The sequence below is a fragment of the Crotalus tigris genome, unplaced genomic scaffold (genome assembly GCF_016545835.1).
Source record: "Crotalus tigris isolate CLP2741 ecotype Arizona unplaced genomic scaffold, ASM1654583v1 scf7180000024338.4412243, whole genome shotgun sequence".
Lineage (NCBI taxonomy): Eukaryota > Metazoa > Chordata > Lepidosauria > Squamata > Viperidae > Crotalus > Crotalus tigris.
This window is the reverse complement of record NW_024100508.1, coordinates 2,621,136-2,642,904: the sequence shown is the minus strand read 5'-3', so window position 1 is coordinate 2,642,904 and position 21,769 is coordinate 2,621,136. Positions and strand designations below refer to the sequence as shown.

General features: G+C 45.5%; 1 protein-coding gene across 1 annotated transcript in view; it reads left to right on the top strand.

Annotated features, from left to right (window-relative positions):
• Nucleotides 1-17,657, top strand: part of LOC120300082 (alpha-tectorin-like) — a 34,585-nt gene extending 16,928 nt beyond the window's left edge. Inside the window, exons 8-14 of the mRNA XM_039325631.1 lie at nt 770-889; nt 2,912-3,096; nt 4,520-4,683; nt 7,193-7,441; nt 14,928-15,090; nt 16,778-16,880; nt 17,392-17,657. Coding sequence (XP_039181565.1) covers nt 770-889; nt 2,912-3,096; nt 4,520-4,683; nt 7,193-7,441; nt 14,928-15,090; nt 16,778-16,880; nt 17,392-17,399 — 992 coding nt within the window. The 3' untranslated portion in view covers nt 17,400-17,657. The remainder of the gene's footprint in view (nt 1-769; nt 890-2,911; nt 3,097-4,519; nt 4,684-7,192; nt 7,442-14,927; nt 15,091-16,777; nt 16,881-17,391) is intronic.
• The last annotated feature ends 4,112 nt before the right edge of the window (nt 17,658-21,769 follow it).

Here is a 21,769-nt window from a genome sequence, read left to right as displayed (position 1 = left end):
TTCCTTCCCCTGTCCTGACCACTTTCTACAGGGGGATGATCGAGAGCATCCTGTCATACAGCATCACAGTCTGGTTTGGAAGCATCCCTGCTTCGGACAGGTGAGTGGTGAGGATGGCCAAAAAGATCATTGGTAGTTCCCATCCAGGACATAGCACAGAAGCGTTGCTTGAGCAGGGGCCGTAAGATTATCTGGGACACTACATATCCTCTTCATGACCTGTTTTCCTTGTTACCTTCTGGGAGGAGACTTCATGGTATCCGTAGCAGAACATCCAGATTCAGCCAGAGTTTCATTCCATACAGCATTAACCTTGTGAACTCTCAAGCGTCCTCCTTCCGTTATATATTCAAGATGGACAGCATTTAATATTTATTTGCTATATATATGTAGGGGTGTGGGTCTATACATATGTTGTATATAGTATGTTTAGGTGTGTGTCATGTATGTGTTTCACTTTGGGAGCGGGCAACTAAATTTCATTTTTTGATGTGTGCCGTTGTGCCCACAGTAAAAAAATGACAATAAAGGTTATCTTATCTTATCTTATCTTATCTTATCTTATCTTATCTTTATTGGCTGCTACTTTAGGCTGACAAATCTGATTCCTAATGAAACTTCTGCAGATCCGCAGCAAATAACCTTGAGATTGCTGAGATGCTCTGAATCATGTCTTGCCATTATTGCTCAATCAAAGAAAGGGCAGAGGAATATCACGAGGACCAAGCCGATTGCTAATAAACCTCTTGGGTTTGTTGTATTTTTGCAGCTGCCGCTGACCCCTGCCTTGACTTGGCTTGTGGAGAGGAGGAGTGGTGTGGGGAAAGGGGAGGAAAATGGGGCTGCTTCTGCCACAAATCTTATAGCCCCACCAAAAGAGCTGACTATGGTAAGCAAAAGCCTGCGCTGATTTCCAGTCTTCCCCTTTGTACTGTTTGCCTTTGAATGCAAATTTGGTTCACGTTCAAAATCGCTGCCGCAGAAGAGTCTGCAGGGGCCGGTGTCAAAAGTCAAGATGGCACTGATGGTGTTACCTCGTTTGGTAATGAAACGTCTGCAAGAAAACAAGGAAGCTCGGAGAGCACCAAGGACCCTTCATTTCAACCCTGAGCTACAAATATTCTCCTTTATTGGTTCTGTGACCAGGGGATGGAAGTCCTGCCCCGTTTTTTTTACAAGCTTCACGTGTGAAAAAGGGGAAGGGCTTTGATCCTCTGGTTGCAGCTGCATGAAGACTTTTTTAAAGAAAAAAACCTTAATCCAGACTTCTGTTTTTGGCATCCATATAACAACCCTCGAGTTGTTCTTCCTTGAAATTGGCGTCAAGTGAGGAAAAATGTATTTATGCATGAACTGACGTTCAGCCTTTCATTTCCAGCCTCTCTGCTCTTTATCTTCCTCTATCTGGGTTCAGTGGCTCCAGCGGAGCCTTTCCAAAGCTTAATCATTCAACTCTGTTCCACGGTTTCCTGAAAAGTCCCCTCCCTCCGTCCTTCCTTCCTTGCTTCTTCTGCTCCTCCATCTCATTCTTAACTGTTGCACTATGGCCAAGATTTCCATTGCAACGTGTTTCCGTAACACACCGTATCTCCATCCCTCAGGAGTCTCCCTGCTCCTTCCTGCTTGCTGAAGAATTCCTTTGTGATGGCTTCACTTGGGGAATCCAGGTAGTCCTCGACTTACGACTTTCATTGAGCCCAGAATTATGGTCATAAGATGTGGTCATTCAGCAGGTGACAATATGCCATGCCCAATTTTATGACCTTTTTTTTGCCTTGGTCATTAAGCAAACCTACTGGTCATTAAATGAACCCAATAAACACCAAACTGGCCCAAACTGCCAAAAATTATGGTCACATGATTGTGGGACGTTAAAAACATTCATAAATGCAAGCTGGTTGCCAATGCACAAAATGCAATCATGTGACCACAGGGGGGAGGGGTGTGACCATTGGAACTCTGGAGCCTGATTGTAAAGTACCTTGGGGGGGGGGGAATTGTAATTTTGAACCGTTGCTAAGAGACTGGTCATTAAACAAGGACTACCTATATTCAGAAACAAGAGAAGCCAGGCTGAAGGGATTATTGTCATATTGCATCTACGCTTTTGTTATCTCATAACCAAACAGCAAGAGCCCCACCTCCTATTCTTGGGCATTTTCTTTTGAAAATAAAAATCAAACAAAAGACCAATTCTTCTCCATCTCATGGGAGAAAATGGGTATTAAAATGCAGAAGAATTGTCAACAGAATGTCAGATTTTTTTTTTTAGACCAAGAGATTTTCTAGGGGGATATAAATCATCCTGATCCATTTTCAAAGTGTCCATTTCATTCCAAACATCAAAACATTTCCATCTGAAATGCAAAGTTAATTGTTCTGTTTGGACAAATCCAGTTCAACCCATTGGTTTGATTTAGGAAAAGAAATCAACATGATCCTGGTTGTCACCATTTGGTTCAATGAAGTGACTCATCATCTGTAAACAGAATCTCTGACTGAAGAACAGTTGCTGGAACTGGGTATGTCTAGTCTAATGAAGAGAAGGACGAGGGGGGACGTCTTCCAATATCTCAGGGGTTGCTCCAAAGAAGAGGGAGTGAAGCTATTTTCCAAAGCACCTGAGGGCAGGACAAGAAGCAACGGATGGAAACTAATCAAGGAGAGAAGCAACCTAGGAGAAATTTCCTGTCAATGAAAACAATCAATCAGTGGAACGACTCTCCTCCAGAAGTTGTGAGTGCTCCAACACTGGAAGTTTTTAAGAACAGATTGGACAACCACTTGTCTGAAATGGTATAGGGACTCTTGCTTGAGCTGGGGCTTAGACTAGAAGACCTCCAAGGTCCCTTCCAACTCTGTCATTCTGTTAAGCCAAATATCATTTATGGGCGATTTCATTTTTTTGCAGATTACCAGCTGCTCTGCACCAGCAGCAGAAGTACGGTCTCTCTCTCCCGTTGCCTCCTTTTCACTGATGGATTCTCTGCTGAAAGGCTCCACCTCGCTGACCCCAGTTGCACGGGCTCCTTAGTTGGGGACAGACTCGTCTTCTACTTTGACACAATGCAGAAAACCTGTGGGACCCAAATGGAGGTAGGCAGAAGCAAGAAGCACCTGAGATGCACCAACATAGTCATTCCTTTAGTTCAGGGGTAGGCAACCTTGGCTCTTTTATGACTCGTGGACTTCAACTCCCAGAATTCCTGAGCCAGCCATGCTGAGGTGAAAGGGAGAGGTTTCCAAGCTGAGCTATGCTGGCTCAGGAATTCTGGGAGTTGAAGTCCACGAGTCACAAAAGAGCCAAGGTTGCCTACCCCTGCTTTAGTTGGAAGACCTGCTGTCAAAAGAATCAGGTGAAGGGCAGTTCTAGACAAGCCTTTCACAAAACTAAAGCCAGATTAATAAGATACAGGTAGTCCTCAATTTAGGACCATTTGTTTAATGACTGTTCAAAGTTACAAGGGTGCTAAAGAAAGTGACTTATGACTTAACCTTGCATTCACAAGCATTATCCCAAAGGTACTTTTTCAAGAGGCAACTGGACTTCCTTGTTTTTCTTTGAAGACGTTTCGCTTCTTTATCCAAGAAACTTCTTCAGCTCTGACGTTTCGCTTCTTTATCCAAGAAGCTTCTTCAGCTTGGACTGGAATGGAAGGATTTAAATTTATTTATATTTATATTCCTTGCAGACAACGGGGCATTTGCATTCTTTTAGTGGCTTCAACGACTCTCTAAAAGAAGCAAATGACCGGCTGTCTGCAAGGAATATAAATCCTTCCCTTCCCCACCATCCAGTCAGAGTTAAAGAAGCTTCTTGAATGAGAAGCAAAATGTCTTCAAAGAAAAACAAGAAAGTCCAGTTGCCTCATGAAAAAGCGCCTTTGGGACAACCATGATTGAGAATTTCCATGGACATTCACAAGCAATGTACCTTCTCCATAGTCATGGGATTAGAATTTGGGTGTTTGGCAACTGGCATGAATTTACGACAGTTGGACTGTCCTAGGGTCATGGGATCACCATTAATGATCTTCAAATTTGGCTCTTTTATGACTTGTAGACTTCAACTCCCAGAATTCCTCAGTCGGCCATTTTGATGAAACTGCAGGCTTGCATCCAGACCAGGGGTCTTCAAAACTTGGCCCTTTTATGACTTGTGCACTTCAACTCCCAGGATTCCTCAGCCAGCGTGCCACAAATCATAAAAGGGCCAAGTTTGAAGACCCTTGTTCTAAGGGGACATCTGACAAGCAAGACCCATGAGGGAAGCCAATTTGTTAACGACCCCATGATTTGCTTAACAGCCATGACAAAAAAGGTTGTAAAATCAGGCACAACAACAAAAGCACTTAACAATAGAGGTTCCAATCCTGATTGGTGGTCCGTTGAGGACTGCCTTTAAATCAGTTGTCTATTCCTGGATTAACATATTCCTAGATAACAAATGTTGCAACAAGAAGAAATTGTCCTCTTCTTCTTTTTCATCCCAATTTTTTCTCTCTCCCGCTCTTTCTAGGCAAATACAACCCATGCTATCTACACCAACGTAGTGCAGGGTCATCTGGAGAACACCTACGGCGGGATGATCAGCCGAGACCGGTTTCTTTTCCTGCGCTTCTCCTGTGCTTTCCCACTAAACATCAATCTCTCCATAGCACCCGTCATCTACCCCATCCATGAGTGAGTTCAGCTGGACAAATTTCCCATGCTTGCATTCTTCCTTCTTATTAAAATCCCACACATTACCACGCTGTTTACTTTTGTGTACTTTTTGTTCAATTTTCCTGCTGTCTTCCAGGTGTGAAGGATTTGCTGCTTCCTTATTTGCTGTTTCCCTCTCCTTTTTCCTTTCTTACACACCTCACACTCTAGAACAGACATGTCAAACACAAGGCCCGGGGGCTGGATGTGGCCCATGACATGGTTTCATGTGGCCTGCGAAGCCATCCTGGAAACAGTGAGGGAACGGCCCCCACTGCCTTGGCCCTGGACCAGGCTAGCCGGGAGCCAATGTATAATTTTGTGGTGGCCATTTATGCTGAAACGCATTCAGTCTTAGTTCCACAAGGCCACCTGGAAACAACAAGGGACCGGCCCCTGCTGCATCAGCCCCACCCCCTGGGTGCATGCTGGGCAGGTGTCACCCTTTGTGAAGACTGAAGAAATGCACCATTGCCTGGAAGTGGCCAGCAAATGGCCCTCGCCTACTTCACATATCCGGCTTGATGGGTTCCAGGGGAGGGGTTTCAGCAGGCTCTTCCAGTTGACTATGCCTTGGCACTTGTCCTGGTCCCACCCCCTTCTGCCAGAGACCCTCAGATCTGTCCCACTCCTACCCAGGCCCCCACAGGCACCCTTGACGCGAATGATGTAGAGCTGGCCATGCCCACCAGTAGGCCACACCCACTTCAGCCATGCCCACCCAGTAGGCCGTGCCCACCCTGGCCACACCTACCTGCCCCCCCCAGGACAACCGTAATACTGATGCGGCCCTCAATGAAATTGAGTTTGACACCCCTGCTCTAGAACCCTGAGTGGTACGTGGACTGCATGTTCCTGTCTGGTTTCTATTCTGTGGCACCCTGCTTCAAATCTGAACTGAAGCTGGGGAAAAAAACTGACAGCAGTGAGATCACTAGGGAAAGAGCCAATATGTGAATCAGTGTGGGATTCAAATATGTGAACAACCGGTTCTCTATGTGGATGCCTCTTCCAGAAGTCCATTCTGGGCCTGGGCAACAAAATACTAGCTACCGGTTCTGCTGAAGTGGTGTGAACTGGCTGAATCCCACCACTGATGTGAATGTTGAGAAGATAACATCTCCGGATCATTCCATAATGTGGTTAGAATTTCCTTCTCTACCGCTAGGTGGCAGAACTTCCTCAAAAATCCTAAATAGCCCAGTCCTTTCTTTTTGAAATCTGGGCAAAAATAGACCACTCATTACTTAGAATTATTTACAATATTGATATACTACCACTGAGGCATTGCATCTCCAGGTGGGTACATCGGAGTAAAAACCGATGCACGGTGATGCCGTGTCTTATGATGCATTACAATGATGTAAAAATACATTACTGGAGTTCACAGATCCTGCTTCCTTGGTTACTATTTAGGGTTTACTCAATAGATTGAATCATAATCTAAATCAAACAATCTGAGTTACACTGAACCACAAGAAGTTGAACCCAGAGCTTATCAATCTGGACAACTTTAAGATGTGTGGACTTTGACTGGTTGAGCAGGGGTGTCAAACTGCTGGCCCGCGGGCCAGTTTCATCATACAGGAGCCGCGCCCACCCTATTGCCAGCAATGGCAAAAAAGCTCCGATACGTTGCGTGACGTCGCAAGTTTGACATGTCTGTGGTTGAGGAATTCTAGGAGCTGAGGTCCACGCATTTTAAAGTTGCCAAGTTGAGTAACACTGCTCTTATCACAGTGAAGCCTTAGTGCAGGGGTAGGCAACCTTGGCTCTTTTATGACTTGTGGACTTCAACTCCTAGAATTCCTGAGCCAGCATGGCTCAGCATGGAAACCTCTCCCTTTCCCCTCAGCATGGCTGGCGCAGGAATTCTGGGAGTTGAAGTCCATGAGTCATAAAAGGGCCAAGGTTCCCCACCCCTGCCTTAGTATGTTATACAAATGCAGCTACTATGTTTATAACCGATCTGGCTAAGATTGTTGTTTGAAGTGTCTGTTTCACATAAATTGTTTAGTGATATTTTCAACATACTCCTGGTATGTAACAAATGCAGGTCATACTTTCTTTTTAGAAGGAAGGATTTGTCCCTCACCAGAGTTGCTTAATTTAAGCAAAGTTAGTGCTTTGAGACCCTGCCCAGACATTTAGCTTAGCCGTATTGTAAGCATGTATTAAAGAAGACTCAGAATTTGATCCAGGATCTTCTTATTCCTATAGAACTTAATTTGTATGTGGAAAGATTTCTGTAGAATTCTTACATAGTGTTAAACCAACCCTACAGGATCTTCTAAATAAAAGTCTCTGCCAAGAGTCTCACCAAGGCTTCCATTCTGCTGTTTCTTAACTATTTTCTTCTTATCTCTCTCCCATATCCCCCATTCCTACAACACAGTTATCTCTGAGAACTTGTGATGTTTCCTTCACGCTTTCTCCATAACTTTGACAAAAAGCATGATAATTCTCTTCTCTTTTATTCCTTTGATAGCATCATTAACATGACCATCTCCTCTGGCCAAGGGAACTACCAGGCCATCATGACCTTGTACCAAGATCCCCAGTACAGCAAACCGTTTGCCCAGAGCCCTATTTTTCTCACGGTCAACCACAAAGCCTATGTGGGCATCAAGGTTTTGGGAGCTGACCCCAGCCGCTTTGTGGTCACCTTGTCCTCGTGCTGGGCCACACCAGACAGAGACCCTTCCTCCAGCCTTCGGTGGGATCTCATCACCAACCAGTAAGCTGTTCGTGGGAATGGAAAGGAGACAGAGTTTAGGTACTTTGGGGTGGAGAGGACTTCTTGTCCCCGTTAGCAACTCCAGTAGTGAGGGATGTGAGGTCATTTAGGAACATCTGAAAGATGTTGAAAATTGCATTTAACACAGCACAATACCTGAGCAAAATGACTCGGCTGAGATCAGAATAGGTGAGACTGGTTGGGGTCGATTGTAGGGGTGATAGTGAAATATAATTTTATCATATTTGGTCTATCTACCTCTTAAATTGCCGTATTTGATTCTAATTTCATTTTAAATTGTATTTTATTTCTATTTTATCCTAAATTATACTTTAACTAATTCCATTCTAAAATGTTTTTATTGCATTTTAGTATAACATGTGTTTGGAACTCTGCACCTTGATATGGCCCACGGGCTAATCAATAAAGATGATGATCAGTGATGATGATGATGATTATTATTATTATTATTACTATCTGAAAGAGCAGGTGTTTCTCATCTGTGCTTAGTGGGATCTGCCATTCAAAGAAGAGGAAATACAGAGAATTGAGGAGCTACAGCATTGGTCGCCTTTGAGATAGTAATAAGATTCCTAATGGCTGGCATCAGAACCTAACTGGCAAACAAAGTTGCAGTACTAAGAATAAGCTGCTTTTAGCCTGATTTGTATATATATATATATAGTGCTCGACTTACAACACAGTTGAGCCCAAAATGTCTGTTGCTAAGAAAACACTTGTTAAGTGTAAGGACCCACTTCAATCCACATCTTAAGAAAGCAGAACTCTTGGAAATGATCTCTTCCAACAGGGACTTTTATTAAGAGAAATTGATAGCAGGCATGATAGACAGGATCTGAGGGGTTCCCTTACAATTCGATGTTTTAAAGTGTCCCTAAGCAGCCCCCACCCCGCAGTTCTTCTGGTCGATTCAGACCGGCAGATTTCTAGGTGTTAAATCCAGGAAAGATAACTTCAATCTTGCTCCGTTGGGCATGATCATTCAACATCTCCTCACACAGATCCTGGAGGCTGCATCTTCCCCCCCCCCCCCTTTCTCTCGCTGGCCGGTAAGGAGGAGAAGTTCAGAGGGGCATAGGATGAAAGGCAAATGTTACATTGTGATGGCTAGCAGACCCAAAGCGAATCAACAAAAGGTTATTTTGTAGTGAATAGAGGAAGTGAAAATAATAAAACCCCCATGCATACCCCCTCCCCCTTAGTAGTATGACAGGATCCAGGAGAGAGTAAGAATTGGTTTTATATCAGAGAAGATAGAAAGGAAATATAACTGGATTCTGACATTAAATGAGTTTTGCCCCACTGAACAACCTTTCTTGCAAGAGTTGTTACTTGCTTAACATCTGCAGTGATTCACTTAACAATTTTGGTTAGCAAGGTCATAAAATGGGGCAAAACTCACTTAACAAATGTCTCACTTAACAACAGAAATTTGGGGCTCAATTGGGGTCATAAGTTGAGGACTACCTGTATTGTATCAATGATAAGTGAGCAACAGGTAAACATGAAGTGATTGTAAGGACCCACCCCACTTTGCATCTTAAGAAGACAGAACTCTTGGAATAGTTCTTCCAAAAGGACTCCTTTATTAAGAGAAAATGGTTGCAGGCATGCTAGACAGGACTTGGGGTCCAAGCTCTCCCATTCAAGGTTTTAAGGGGTTCCCCAGTAGTCCCACCCAATCAACCCCCCTTCCCAGTGATAGTTTCAAGTATCACAATTCCACCCCGTTTCTTCTTTCTTCCGTCTGGATGGAGACTTCAGATAACTACATGAAAGGCAAATACTCTTCTTTGTTAATGCTAATGTTCTCTGGTGTTAACGCTTTGAGGTTACAATAGGTTACAATAAACACACATTCAGCATTCAGCTCTTTGAAGTCTACTGAAGGAAGTGAGGGCCATAAAGCCCTTTTGTTCTCCCCCTTCTCTCCCTCTTATGGCAGAATCCAAAGAAGGCAGAATTGGGAGTTTCTATATTTGATAATTAAAGATGAAATATGATTGGATTCTGACATCCGGCCCCTCTTAAAAATAAGAGAGATCCACCTGAAAGAAAACACAAGTATAAAATTTAGTCAGGCTTGTTAGGATACTCTGTGTGAAACTTCTTCAATAGCTTCGGGGCTCTGACATGACGTTTATGGACCCACTCATTTTGTGAGGGAGGGAGGTGTTTCCAGGCAACTAGGTACTGAGTTGCTCCATGATATCTCCTAGAGTCAAGGACTTCCTTTATTTCGAAGTGTTGTTCACCCTCCACCATGATTGGAGGTGGTGGGGGGGGGATTTTTGGCCGTAGAGGTGACTGATGCTCTCTTTTCAGCAAGCTGCAATGAAAAATTGGGTGTATTTGCCTGAGATTTTTGGGTAATTCTAATTCTACTGTTACTGGATTTATGATTCTTTTAATTGGAAAAGGTCCTATGTATTTTGGTCCAAGTTTTTTACAGGGCTGTAGGGACTTTAGGTATTTTGTAGATAAGTACACCATCTCTCCTATAATGAATGGTGTAGGCTCAACCCTTTTTTTATCGGCTTGTGTTTTGTAAGCCTGCCTAGCTTCATCTAGTGCTTTTCTGACTATTGGCCAGGTGTTTTGTAATTTTTCCATCCATTCTTTCAGCGAGGGGATCGTTGGTTCGTTTGGGGTTAATTCTGGCATGGGGTTGAAACTTTGACCGGTGGCTATTTGAAAAGGAGTGTAACCTGTGCTGGAGTGGACTGCATTATTGTAGGCAACTTCTGCAAAGGGGAGTAAGTCCGCCCACTCGGTCTGCTGGAAACTAAGAAAACATCTTAAATATTGCTTAAGTACTGAGTTCATTTTTTCAGCCCCCCCATTTCCTTGAGGGTGGTGGCTAGATGTCAGTCCCTGAGTGGTTCCTAAGAGGGATAAAAATTCCTTCCAAAATGCAGACGTAAATTGCACCCCCCTGTCAGAGATGATGCGTTGGGGTGCCCCATGCAATCTGTAAATGTGTTGGATGAAAAGTTTTGCTAAGGCTTTTGCAGTGGGAATCTTTTGGCAAGGGATAAAATGCACCTGTTTGGAAAACAAGTCCGTGACCGTCCAGACCACAGTATTCCCATTGCTTTCTGGCAATTCCACTATAAAATCCATGGCTATTTCTCTCCAGGGGGCTGAGGGACTTGCCACTGTTTGCAATAGTCCTGGCACTTTCCCTTGCAACCTCTTTGCCGTGGCACATTTTGGACAACTGGCTATATAACTTTCAATGTCCTTTTTCATGGATGGCCACCAAAATTGCCGTTTAATTAAATGTAAAGTTTTTACAAATCCAAAATGCCCTGCTGATTTTGTGTCATGGCAAAGGTGCATGAAAATTACTCTTTGAGTTGTTGGTATATATAACTTTTCCCCTATCCAAGGCAACCCGTCTCTCATTGTGCACACATTTTTATTTTTCTGGAACCAATCATCTGTTTCCAAACTTTTTCTGAATTCAATTCCAGTTTGGCTGTCCAGTTGTGGTTTTAATTTGGCTTGGGTTCTTGTGGTTACTGGTGCTGCCAGTTGTGACTCTGCCATTATTGGTCTAGAGTCTGTGGTTCGTGCGCTGTTATATTGGGGCATGCATCTGCCAGGAAGTTCTTTCTTCCTGGTAAATGTTTGAGCTTAAATTGGAATTGGTGAAAATGCTGGGACCAGCGGGCTTGTTTGGGATTGAGTTTCCTGGAAGTTTTCAGGGCTTCCAAATTTTTGTGATCAGTCCACACCTGGAAGGGGATTTTGTTGCCTTCCAGGAACTGTCGCCATGTGAGTAATGCCCAACGTATCCCATAAGCCTCCTTCTCCCATACGGGCCAGCGCTGTTCTGTTTCCGTGAGTTTCTTGGATGTATATGCACAGGGTTGCAATACTGCATCATCATTTTCTTGTAATAGCACAGCCCCCACTGCCACATCACTTGCATCTGCCTGTATTATGAAGGGCTTGTCCATGTCTGGGTGCCTTAGTACTGGTTCGGCAGAAAAAAGTCTCTTTAGTCTCTCAAACGCTGCTTGGCACTCCATTGTCCATGTTAGTGGCTGGCTAGGTTTTACTGAGGATGTTCCCTTCGTTTTTAGTAAGTTGGTGAGGGGCAAGGCTATCTGTGCAAATGAGGGGATGAATTGGCGGTAAAAATTTGCAAAGCCCAGGAAACTTTGTAGTTGCTTTCTTGTGCGGGGTGGTGCCCATTCTAATACTGCTCTGACCTTCTCTGGGTCCATTTCAATGCCCTGTGGGGATATGCGATAGCCTAGGTAGTCTATCCTTTCCTGGTGGAATTCGCATTTTGAGAGTTTGGCATATAGGTGAGCGGCTCGCAGCTTCTTTAAAACCGCTCTGACAAGTTTGACGTGTTCTTCTTTTGTTTCGGTAAAGATAAGAATGTCGTCCAAGTAAACAAGGACCCCCTTAAACAGGTGCTCCCTTAGAACGTCATTGATTAATTGCATAAAGACTGCAGGGCCCCCTTGTAATCCAAATGGCAAGACTTTGAATTGATAGCACCCCATGGGGCAGTTAAATGCAGTCTTCCATTCGTCCCCTTCCTTGATTCTCACGCGATAGTAAGCTTCCCTTAAGTCTAGTTTAGAAAAAATTTTCCCTTTCGATAGGTGTGACAGCATGTCTTTCATGAGGGGCAGCGGGTATAGGTTGCTTTCACTGATTGTGTTCAGGGCCCTATAATCCACGCATAAACGTAAAGAGCCATCCTTCTTCTCTCTAAAAAGGACCGGGGCAGCCACTTTAGGCTTAGCTGGTTCAATGAAACCTCTCTCCAGGTTTTTTTTTATAAATCTTTCCATTTCCTCCTTCTCCTTTGGGCTCATGGAGTATAATCTGGGTTTCGGGAGTTTTGCCCCAGGCTTGAATTCAATGGTACAGTCTGTGGGTCGGTGGGGGGGAAGCTCATTCGCCCTCTCCTCACTGAAGACTTCAGCAAGGTCCCTATATTCCTCTGGTATTTCTGTTAATCTTTTTTCCTCTCCTATGGATGCTTTTTCTATTCTTGATTCTGGTAGCCTCTCTTGGGGTTTTAAGTCCATAGGGTCCCCCTTCGGGAATTTGATTTCTGTCGTCCTCCAATTTACCCAGGGGTTCCATTTTTTCAACCATTCCATCCCTAGAATCATTGGGCATTCCATACCTGGGGTCACCACAAACGTTAAGTCCTCTTCATGGTTGCCCAGGGAGAGGTGTATTGGCAGAGTGGCTAGGGTAGCTGGCACCCCCCCTGCTATGGATCCATCTAGCTGGCCAAATGAGATTGGTTGTTCCAGTCTCCTGGATGGGATGCCCAGATTCCCCACTAGTGTTGGGCTAATGAGGCAGCGGGTGCAGCCAGAGTCTATTAAGGCTTTCACCTTCACAGCTTCGGGCATGGGGGGGATTAATATAGTCACTGTTTTGAAGATGGGTGTGATGCGTCCACTTACCAGGGGTTCGCCTTCCGAGCTGTCATCTGAGGCATCCACCGTCCCTGTGGTGTAGGCTGGAGTTCTTTCCCCTTGGTGAGCAGAGGTGGGGGTTTCTGCAATTTCCATCATTTTCATGGCTGTTTCTTTTGGCTTAGCTGAATACCCTCTGGGTTTGTTGATTGGGGATCTGTCTGGGTTGTGCTGGGGGGCCTTTGAGCGGCATTCTACAGCTCGATGCCCTTCTCTTCCGCACTTGAAACACCCCATCTGCTTCTTGGCTGTATCCGATGATTTCACCGGTTGGTGTGTCAGCTCAGGCGGGGGGCGGCTCCATTGTTTTCCTCGGCGATGCCTCTTCAATATGTCGATCTCTGCTTCCTCTGCCAAGACGTACCATTCCTCAAGTCGATGTGGGTCTCCTCGGGGCAGGCAAGCATCATATAGATCATAGTTTAGTCCGTCTTTGAAACGGCCAAGGAGGATGTCTTCTGGCCAATTCAGTTTGCTGGCAATGGCTCGGAATTCTTGTGTATACTCAGCCACTGGGCGTTTGCCCTGCCTCATCGTTGTTATTCTTTCACGGGCTTTGCGATCAGCCAGGGGGTCTTCAAATCGTCTTCTCAACGAGGACATGAAACGGTTGAAGTTACTGAGTTCTGGGGCATTGGAGTCATGCAGGTTCACCACCCAATCTGCAGCTGGTCCATCCAGGGCAGATTGCACGATCCGGATGCGGGCTTTGTCGCTGGGGATGTCCTGCCCATATTCCTCCATGTAGCTGAGGACTTGGGTTAGGAAAAACCCCAAGCGTGTTGGCTCCCCTTTGAATTTCACCTCCAACGGTGGACGTCTTGGAATGGATCGGTGCCTCCATTGTGGGTGGTAGTGTCTTCCGTCCAGATTTCCATCTGTGGTCCGGTAGGGGGTGGGAGCTCCTGGATCAGTAAATGTCCCTGGGGTTGCAGGTTCCACGTCCCCCTCGGTGTCTCTCCCTTTGTGGCTCCAGGAACTGGGGCGGGCGTAGGGCTCAGGAATCTCCTCTCCTAGGGAGCTGAGAGTTCTCTTCATCAGGTCAATAGCTCTCTCTAGGATCCAGTCTGAGTACGGCATACAGCTTCCTCCCTCTTCACTTGCGTGCAGGGATTTCTCCATCTCCTGCTTCCATTCTGGTTGCTTGGTCCCCCGTCTCAGGGTCACTTTTCTTGATTCCTTTCCCCACTCGCTTTTCTTTCCAACGCCCATCGACCAGTGAGGCTTGTGGTCCTGTGTCTCCACCACTTCTTCTTCTGAGAAATCTGGCCTCTCGGATCCCAACATCTGGCAAGGTTCCAACTGGGTCAGCGGCTCTCTTTCCAGGGAGTTTTCTCCCTCTCTTGCTTCGTTGTCTGACATGGTAAATTTTTGCAAAATCCCCCGGCAAGGGTCTACCTTCCAGGTGGATTAATTTTGCAAGTCCTGTCTAATGTAAGGACCCACCCCACTTTGCATCTTAAGAAGACAGAACTCTTGGAATAGTTCTTCCAACAGGAATCCTTTATTAAGAGAAAATGGTTGCAGGCATGCTAGACAGGACTTGGGGTCCAAGCTCTCCCATTCAAGGTTTTAAGGGGTTCCCCAGTAGTCCCACCCAATCAACCCCCCTTCCCAGTGATAGTTTCAAGTATCACAATTCCACCCCGTTTCTTCTTTCTTCCGTCTGGATGGAGACTTCAGATAACTACATGAAAGGCAAATACTCTTCTTTGTTAATGCTAATGTTCTCTGGTGTTAACGCTTTGAGGTTACAATAGGTTACAATAAACACACATTCAGCATTCAGCTCTTTGAAGTCTACTGAAGGAAGTGAGGGCCATAAAGCCCTTTTGTTCTCCCCCTTCTCTCCCTCTTATGGCAGAATCCAAAGAAGGCAGAATTGGGAGTTTCTATATTTGATAATTAAAGATGAAATATGATTGGATTCTGACAGTGATCTTTGACCTCATCATCCCTTCTAACATCTGCTACTCCTCTCTCTGATCTTACCTGTCCCTCTGCAGGTGTCCCAATCCTCAAGACAGCACAGTGCAAGTTGAGGAGGACGGAGTATCTCTGTTGGGGCGCTTCTCCTTCAATGTTTTCACATTCATCGCAGATTCTGAAGAAGTGTATCTACACTGTCGTATCCGCCTCTGCAACTTCTGGGTGGCCAAATGCACAGTGGTGAGAGAGGGAGGAGAAACTGTAGATCAGATCTCTCTTTGACATTGTACGAGAAGAGTCTTGTTAAATCTGTAACAGCAAAAATAAGGACTCTAATACAGGATCACCAGGACCAGAGATTTTGTCTTCAGAGCTTTGGACTTGTGCTGGAGACCATCTTCAGGGAACTTCTCTCTAGCAGAGTGTGTGCTGTTCTGGGTATGGTATTTATGCATGGTAAAAAATGCTTGGAATTGGGAGATACTCCCTATGTAATCTACTGGATTCCCTGCATGGATTGCCCCTGTGCCTATGTAGGACAGACGGGGAGGAAGTTAACCACCAGATTGCAAGAACACATGTGAGTGGTCAGATGAGGAGATCCGAACTCATTGGTAGCCTCACACTGTAATGAACAAGGACACGGATTCAGTTTTGCAACTACCAAGATTGTTGGATGAGCAGGTACAAAAACAGCCGGGGAAATGATTGAAGCTTGGGAAATGGGCCCCTTCTCAGTTAACAGGAGTGATTTATTAAGTACTTAGAGGGCCAGGGCTGGGCAGCACAAGAAAAAGACAGCTAATGACTTAAAAGCCAGCCATCAACACACCTCAATCAACATCTTAAAAGCCATTTACAACAGATACTATAAATACCATACACACAACAGCATACTAGAGATAACTTTCCTGAGATGGGCTCCAGCATGAGTCCAAAAACTCAGAAGATTAAACCTCTGGTGAGCGACCCAGATTGGAACCTGCAACATTATGCTGGGACATGTATATTCGCCTTCATTCGTGAATCTAATACAGATAATCCTTGACATAGGACCATTTCTTTGGTGATCATTCAAAGTTATGACAGCACAGAAAAAGTGACTTACAGCCAGTCCATTTATGACCATTGAAACATCCCCATGATCAGGTGATCAGAATTCCTGTGCTTGGCAACTGGCAAGTATTTACATGATCTGCAGTGTCCCAGCATCATGCACCATTTGCAAAACCTTCCCAGCCAGCTTCTGGCAAGCAAAGTCAATGGGGGAAGATGGATTCCCTTAACAACTGCATGATTCATTTAACAAGGTGCAGTGATTCACTTAACAACCATGACAAAAAGTTGTAAAATCGAGCACAATGTTGCCTTGTTGATATTACAGATCTCAACTGTGATAATAAATTGATGACTGCCTGTAATATATTTTATTAAAATACGTATTTTATTAAAAAGCATCAGCGTTCATCAGAGGCATAGATGATTAGGCTGAGGGAGGGGAGGATAAGTTGGTTGTGCAGATTACGTGTAATGTGTTAAAAAAAATCTATTGTGTTTATTGAGACCTTCTAAGATTGCCATAGAGATTGTATTTGAGTCCAACAATTTCTTCCTTGTTGCAACTGTTAAAGTCTTGCTTCTCCAGAACAGTCAGTTTGAGATCTGCCATAGAGTCACTTTGTGTTTTGCTGGGTTTTGGGGGTTTTTTTGTCTTTCCAAACCAGAAATTTTGAGGTCTCCCAGGAAACCAATTTGAGAAAAGAGCGTAGCCAAGCCCCTCCTTGGTTTACATGACCATAAAGTGCAAGGTTCAGTTACAATAAAAATATGGTAATCCTGACCTACATAACATTGGTGTCTTAGTCTGGTCTGTTGGGCTGACAGTTCTCTTGAACAAGATAATGACATTTTGTTTTCCCTGTTTTAGAACTGCCATTCACCAGACTCTGTGATAGTGGGAAGGAAGCCTCCATCAGCCATCATCTCAGCTGGTCCTTTCTTGAAATACAGTAGCAATTTGCTAGATCACGGTAGGTTGCTTTCTGCCTGAGTGCTCCTTGTCTTCAAAATACCCCCAGTCACTGGTTCTATAAATTCTCTTTTTTCTTCTTGAGATCCTTAAGAAATCCCCATCCAGCCCATCTTCCCCCCCCTCCCCCATCTCCCAAGAAGCCCACTTGAAACCAGCTTCCTGCAACAACAGATCAGCCATTTGCAAGGTTCCATTCCTCTCTGTGACCCTGATCAACCCCACTAGGAGTGAGTGGCGTGAATGGGATTTGCTCATGTTTCTGTATGAGTGGTGGGAATAAATCCCAGCTACCCTTTTCCAACCCAACCATCACTTGCAACCTTCAAATTAAAAAAAAAAAGTTACCCAACTGCATGAGATGAATTCCAAATACCAGTATAATCTATTTCCTGGTGAGGGCCATTTCAAACCATCTGCAGGCTTTCATGGGGAATCTGATGCTTCCATGTCTTTTTCTTTAGTTGGACAGTAGAACTTGTACTTTTCATCTTCCTATTTCTGTTCCTCAGCACTTTAGTGTCCTGGACTCCCTGCTGACCTCTTTTCCTGGGAACATGGATGGATGGATGGATGGACATTGCAGACAATGAGGTCTATCATTCACAGAGAGATTTTCAGGCTGATATAGTCTTTGGTTGAATCAATAAGGGACAGAGAACATTGTAACTCAGGAGGTGAAAAAAGCTCTGGATGATGCTAGGAGTCATAGTTAGATACAGTCTTGATTATTCAATGGTTGAATGTATGTATAATTAAAGTTGCGAAGTACACAAAATTTTATTCCCTCTGTCCTTCAATACCATTCCATGCTTTTCACAAGTTTTAATGTGATAAAATTACTGATGTGTTGGAGCAAAAACACAGCAGATTGAACAGCACTTTACCCGCCATGAATAGTTGCTCACTTTAAGCTCAGCACCATGGTAGCTACAAGAATAAAACCCAGTTTGCTTCTGCCAACTAGTCTCAAGTATGTTTTCCTAAAAAGCCATTTGGAGAAATAAAAGGATAATCCTTAAAATGAGGAAGAAAACTTTTGTTTGCTGGGTGATCGTTTGAGCTGTGAAGTTTGGCCTTCAATATACAAATTTGGCTAAGCCACTAGTAATAAAATAAAGTAATCTGGTTGAATATGGTTTGGGTAAAGCCTCTTTTGTGTCAAGTAGGTCTACTAGTGGCTTTATAGACAAGTCCATGGGTTCTAATAGCCATATAGAAGTAGTTTGCTAGTGTGTTTCTTCAGGATGTTTTTCTGGCTAGGGAATTCTGGGAGTTGAAGTCCACTCCTGTTAAAATTACCAAGTTTGAGGGGCTTTTTCAAAAAAGATAGCTATGAATGAATCCTGACTGGGGAAATGCTGAGATTTGAAGCCCACACACCTTAAAATGGTCCTGTCTGAAAAACTGAAGTAAAAGAAATTTCCACGGAGAGTCTCAATCATCCAAGTCATGGTTGTCCCAAAGGTGCTTTTCCAAAAGGTAGCTGGACTTTCTTTTTTTCCTTGAAAAAAGTTTCGCTTCTCATCCAAGAAGTTTCTTCAGTTCTAAATAACAATAAACAGACCAATAGACCACGTAAGCAAATATTTTCCTTTATTGGTCAATATAAAACTGCAAAAACGCGGCGACCGCTAGATGTCATCCGTCCGCACCGAAAAGGTGCGCTAGTCCCGAGCATCGCTTTATGTCTCTCGTGGCACAGCACTGCAGCAATCAAGTTGCGGCGGTGAGAGTGTGCGTGCGTGCGTGCGTGTGTGTGTGTTAATTTTTAAGACCGAAGGCGGACAACCGAGCCTCCTGGGTCTATAGAGCCCGAGATGGAGCAGGAGTCTGCGTGTTTGGGTCGCGCTGCGCTGCGCTCCGCTCGGCATCCGCGAAAAGGTGCCCGAAGGATTCTTCAGCCAGCTTGGCGCACCGAGCGACGCGGCCGTGATCCACTAGAGGGCAGCACGCCGCCGCCGATGCCTTCTTGGCTGCCTGATCCGCAGCCAGCGGGGACTTTCGCGCACAATGGTTGGCGCTGGGTGGGTTTTCTTGGCCGGGGAGCCGGGCAGAAAGAGCAGAAGCCGGAGCCAGCCCGCGCGGGATTCCTCTCCCGGCAGAGAGGGCATCAAGCGTCTTAATTCGTGGCGACAGGCCGGAGGCCCCGTGTGGGGTGCCTCAGTGCATTCCCGGTGCCAAAAGCTTGGAAAGCCTTTTCTCTTCCAAGGGCGGGAGCACGTGTCTTGGGGGCACGTGTGAAGGGGGCTTGTTTAGTCTGCTCTGCTTGCCTTTCCTAATACAGGTAGTTCTCGACTTACAGCCGCTTGCTTAGTGACCGTCCCAAGTTTCAAGGGCACTGAAAAAAGGGACTCTTTTTCACACTTACGACACTCGCAGCATCCTGGGTGATTTACATTGGGATGCTTGAGAACTGGTTCATATTTATGAGGGCTACAGTGTCCCCTGGGATCACGCGATCCCCTTTTGCGACCTCCTGACAAGCAGAGTCAGGGGGGAAGCCAAGACTGACTTAACAACCGTGCTCCTAACTGAACTGCAGGGATTCACCTAACAAATGTGTCAAGAAAAGCTGTAAAATGGGGCAAAACTCACTTAACAAATTTCTCTCTTAGCAACATAAAGTTTGGGCTCAGTCGTGGTTGTAAGTCGAGGACTGTCTTTACTGGCTGCTGCAAGCGCTTCTCTCCTGGCCTGTTCTGGGGAGATCATAAGGACACAAGCCTCGCCCTGCAGGATCAGACCCCTGGACCATTTAGTCCAGCAGCCTGAGGCCGACTAACTGCACAAGGAGGCCCAGGAATCTCTTCACTGATCAAAGGAAAGGACTCCATCAGCTTGTCCATATGGAGGGTCCTCTCCTGGTTTCACATGACTTTTCAAATCCCCTGGATGATTTCAGGATTGACTGTATTTTTAGACCAGCTGTTGCTCACTATTTGGGCAAAGAGAGGATGGATTGCAAGGCGATCAAACCTGTCAGTCTTAGAGGAGATCAACCCTGACTGCTCTTTAGAAGGTCAGATCCTGAAGTTGAAACTCAAGTACTTTGGCCACCTAATGAGAAGGAAGGACTCACTGGAGAAGAACCTGATGCTGGGAAAGATGGAGGGCAATAGAAGAAGGGCATGACAGAGAATTGGATGGATGGAGTCCCTGAAGCAGGAGGCATGAGCTTAAATGGACTCCAGAAGAGGGTAGAGGACAGGAAGGCCTGGAGGAACATTGTCCATGGGGTTGCAATGGGTCGGACACAACTTCGCAAATAACAACAAGGTGACCTGCTAGCTGGTACCCTCCGAAAGAGGGACTGAGCACACCTCCCACTTTCATGCCTTGCAGGAGATCGTCTGGAGTGGCTTCCCCCCAGAAAGAGGAATCTGGTATGGTCTAACATTAATCCCTTCATGCTGCAGGAGGGAGTGCAAGATGGAGGCAGTGAAAAAGAGAAATCTGAGATGAAAAACCAACTATTTCATTTTATTTGTTACACTTCACATATGGCCAACTATTGACATATTTTAACCGTTGCTGCATAAGAGCCAAAATTAGAGGCAGGGCTGTTACAGATTTCAGAGCAACAATGATAAGAAGCCTCTCAGCAGGGAAGCTCTGGAAAGAATGAACGGGCAGGGCTGGAGAAAGAGTTGGCCTTCAATCCCCACAAGTTAAACCGGGAGCAAATATAGGTGAATCACCACAAATGAACTCAAGAAGTTGGGGCAGGGATGCTCATGTGGAGAGAAAAGTTCTCTGTAATCCTTTGTAAGTCATAGACAGCTGGAAGGATGATAAACAGTACTTGGTATTTCACTGGAAACAAATTGGCAACCAGGGAAACATTAGATGACCTACGTGGATGTGTCCATGGAGTTCTCTGGACCACAGTACAGAAGTATCAGCTATTGGTTTCTTAACCTTGGCAACTTTAAGATGTGTGGGCAACTCCCAGCCAACATTTTAAAGTTGCTAAAGTTGAGAAATGCTTGCTTGCTTGCTCGCTTGCTTGCTCCCTCCCTCCCTCCCTCCCTTCTTTCCTTCCTTCCTTCCTTCCCCAGTCCACCTTACAGTTTAGGGCAGTGGTGGCGAACCTATGGCATGCGTGCCAGAGGCGGCACTCAGAGCCCTCTCTGTGGGCACACGTGCCGTGCCCTGGAGATGGTGAGGAACTGGCCCCCGCCGCCACGGCCCCGCCCACCCAGTCTGCCATTCTGCCATGACCACCACGGCCACGTCCACCCGGCACCCGGTGATAAATAAGGGGGGGTTGGGTTGCAATTTGGGCACTGGGTCTCTAAAAGGTTCGCCATCACTGGTTTAGGGTCTCCTGGTGATCTCCCACTCAAGAGCCAACCATCTCCAACCCGACAGTTTTTAGCAGAAATGCAACATGACCTTTGAGTTCTTTCAAAGACCAAACTGAGTGCTTTGTTCCTTCCTCATTTTGTTCATCCCACTGAGTGAGCGAAAGAGGCACTGGTAAATTCTTCCCTCTTTCTAGCCCCTCCCCCCACACTTTTCTGCCTTCCCCTTGTCTCTTTTCTCAGCTCTGAGCCTTAGGAAATAAGAGTTTGCTTCCTGGAGCGTGTCACCCTGTTGACCTCTCCCTGACATCTCCGCAAAGGCGCCTCTTGGCTTGGCTGGTGGCCAGGGGTGCCCTCCAGAGCCCCTTCTGCTCTTGCTCACCCGGCTACAGCTGCAATCGCTTCAGAAAATGCAGGGTGACTCATCCCAGGGCTGGCCTTCACAAAACCATGAGATGAAATGCTCTTTTACTCCCAGTTCTGCAGGGCTGCCAAGCTACCATCGCTCCTGCTGTCTGTCTCTTAAGTTAGGAGGAGCAGGCCTTACATGGGGGGGGGGACACCTCTCTCTCTCTGGGCCCCT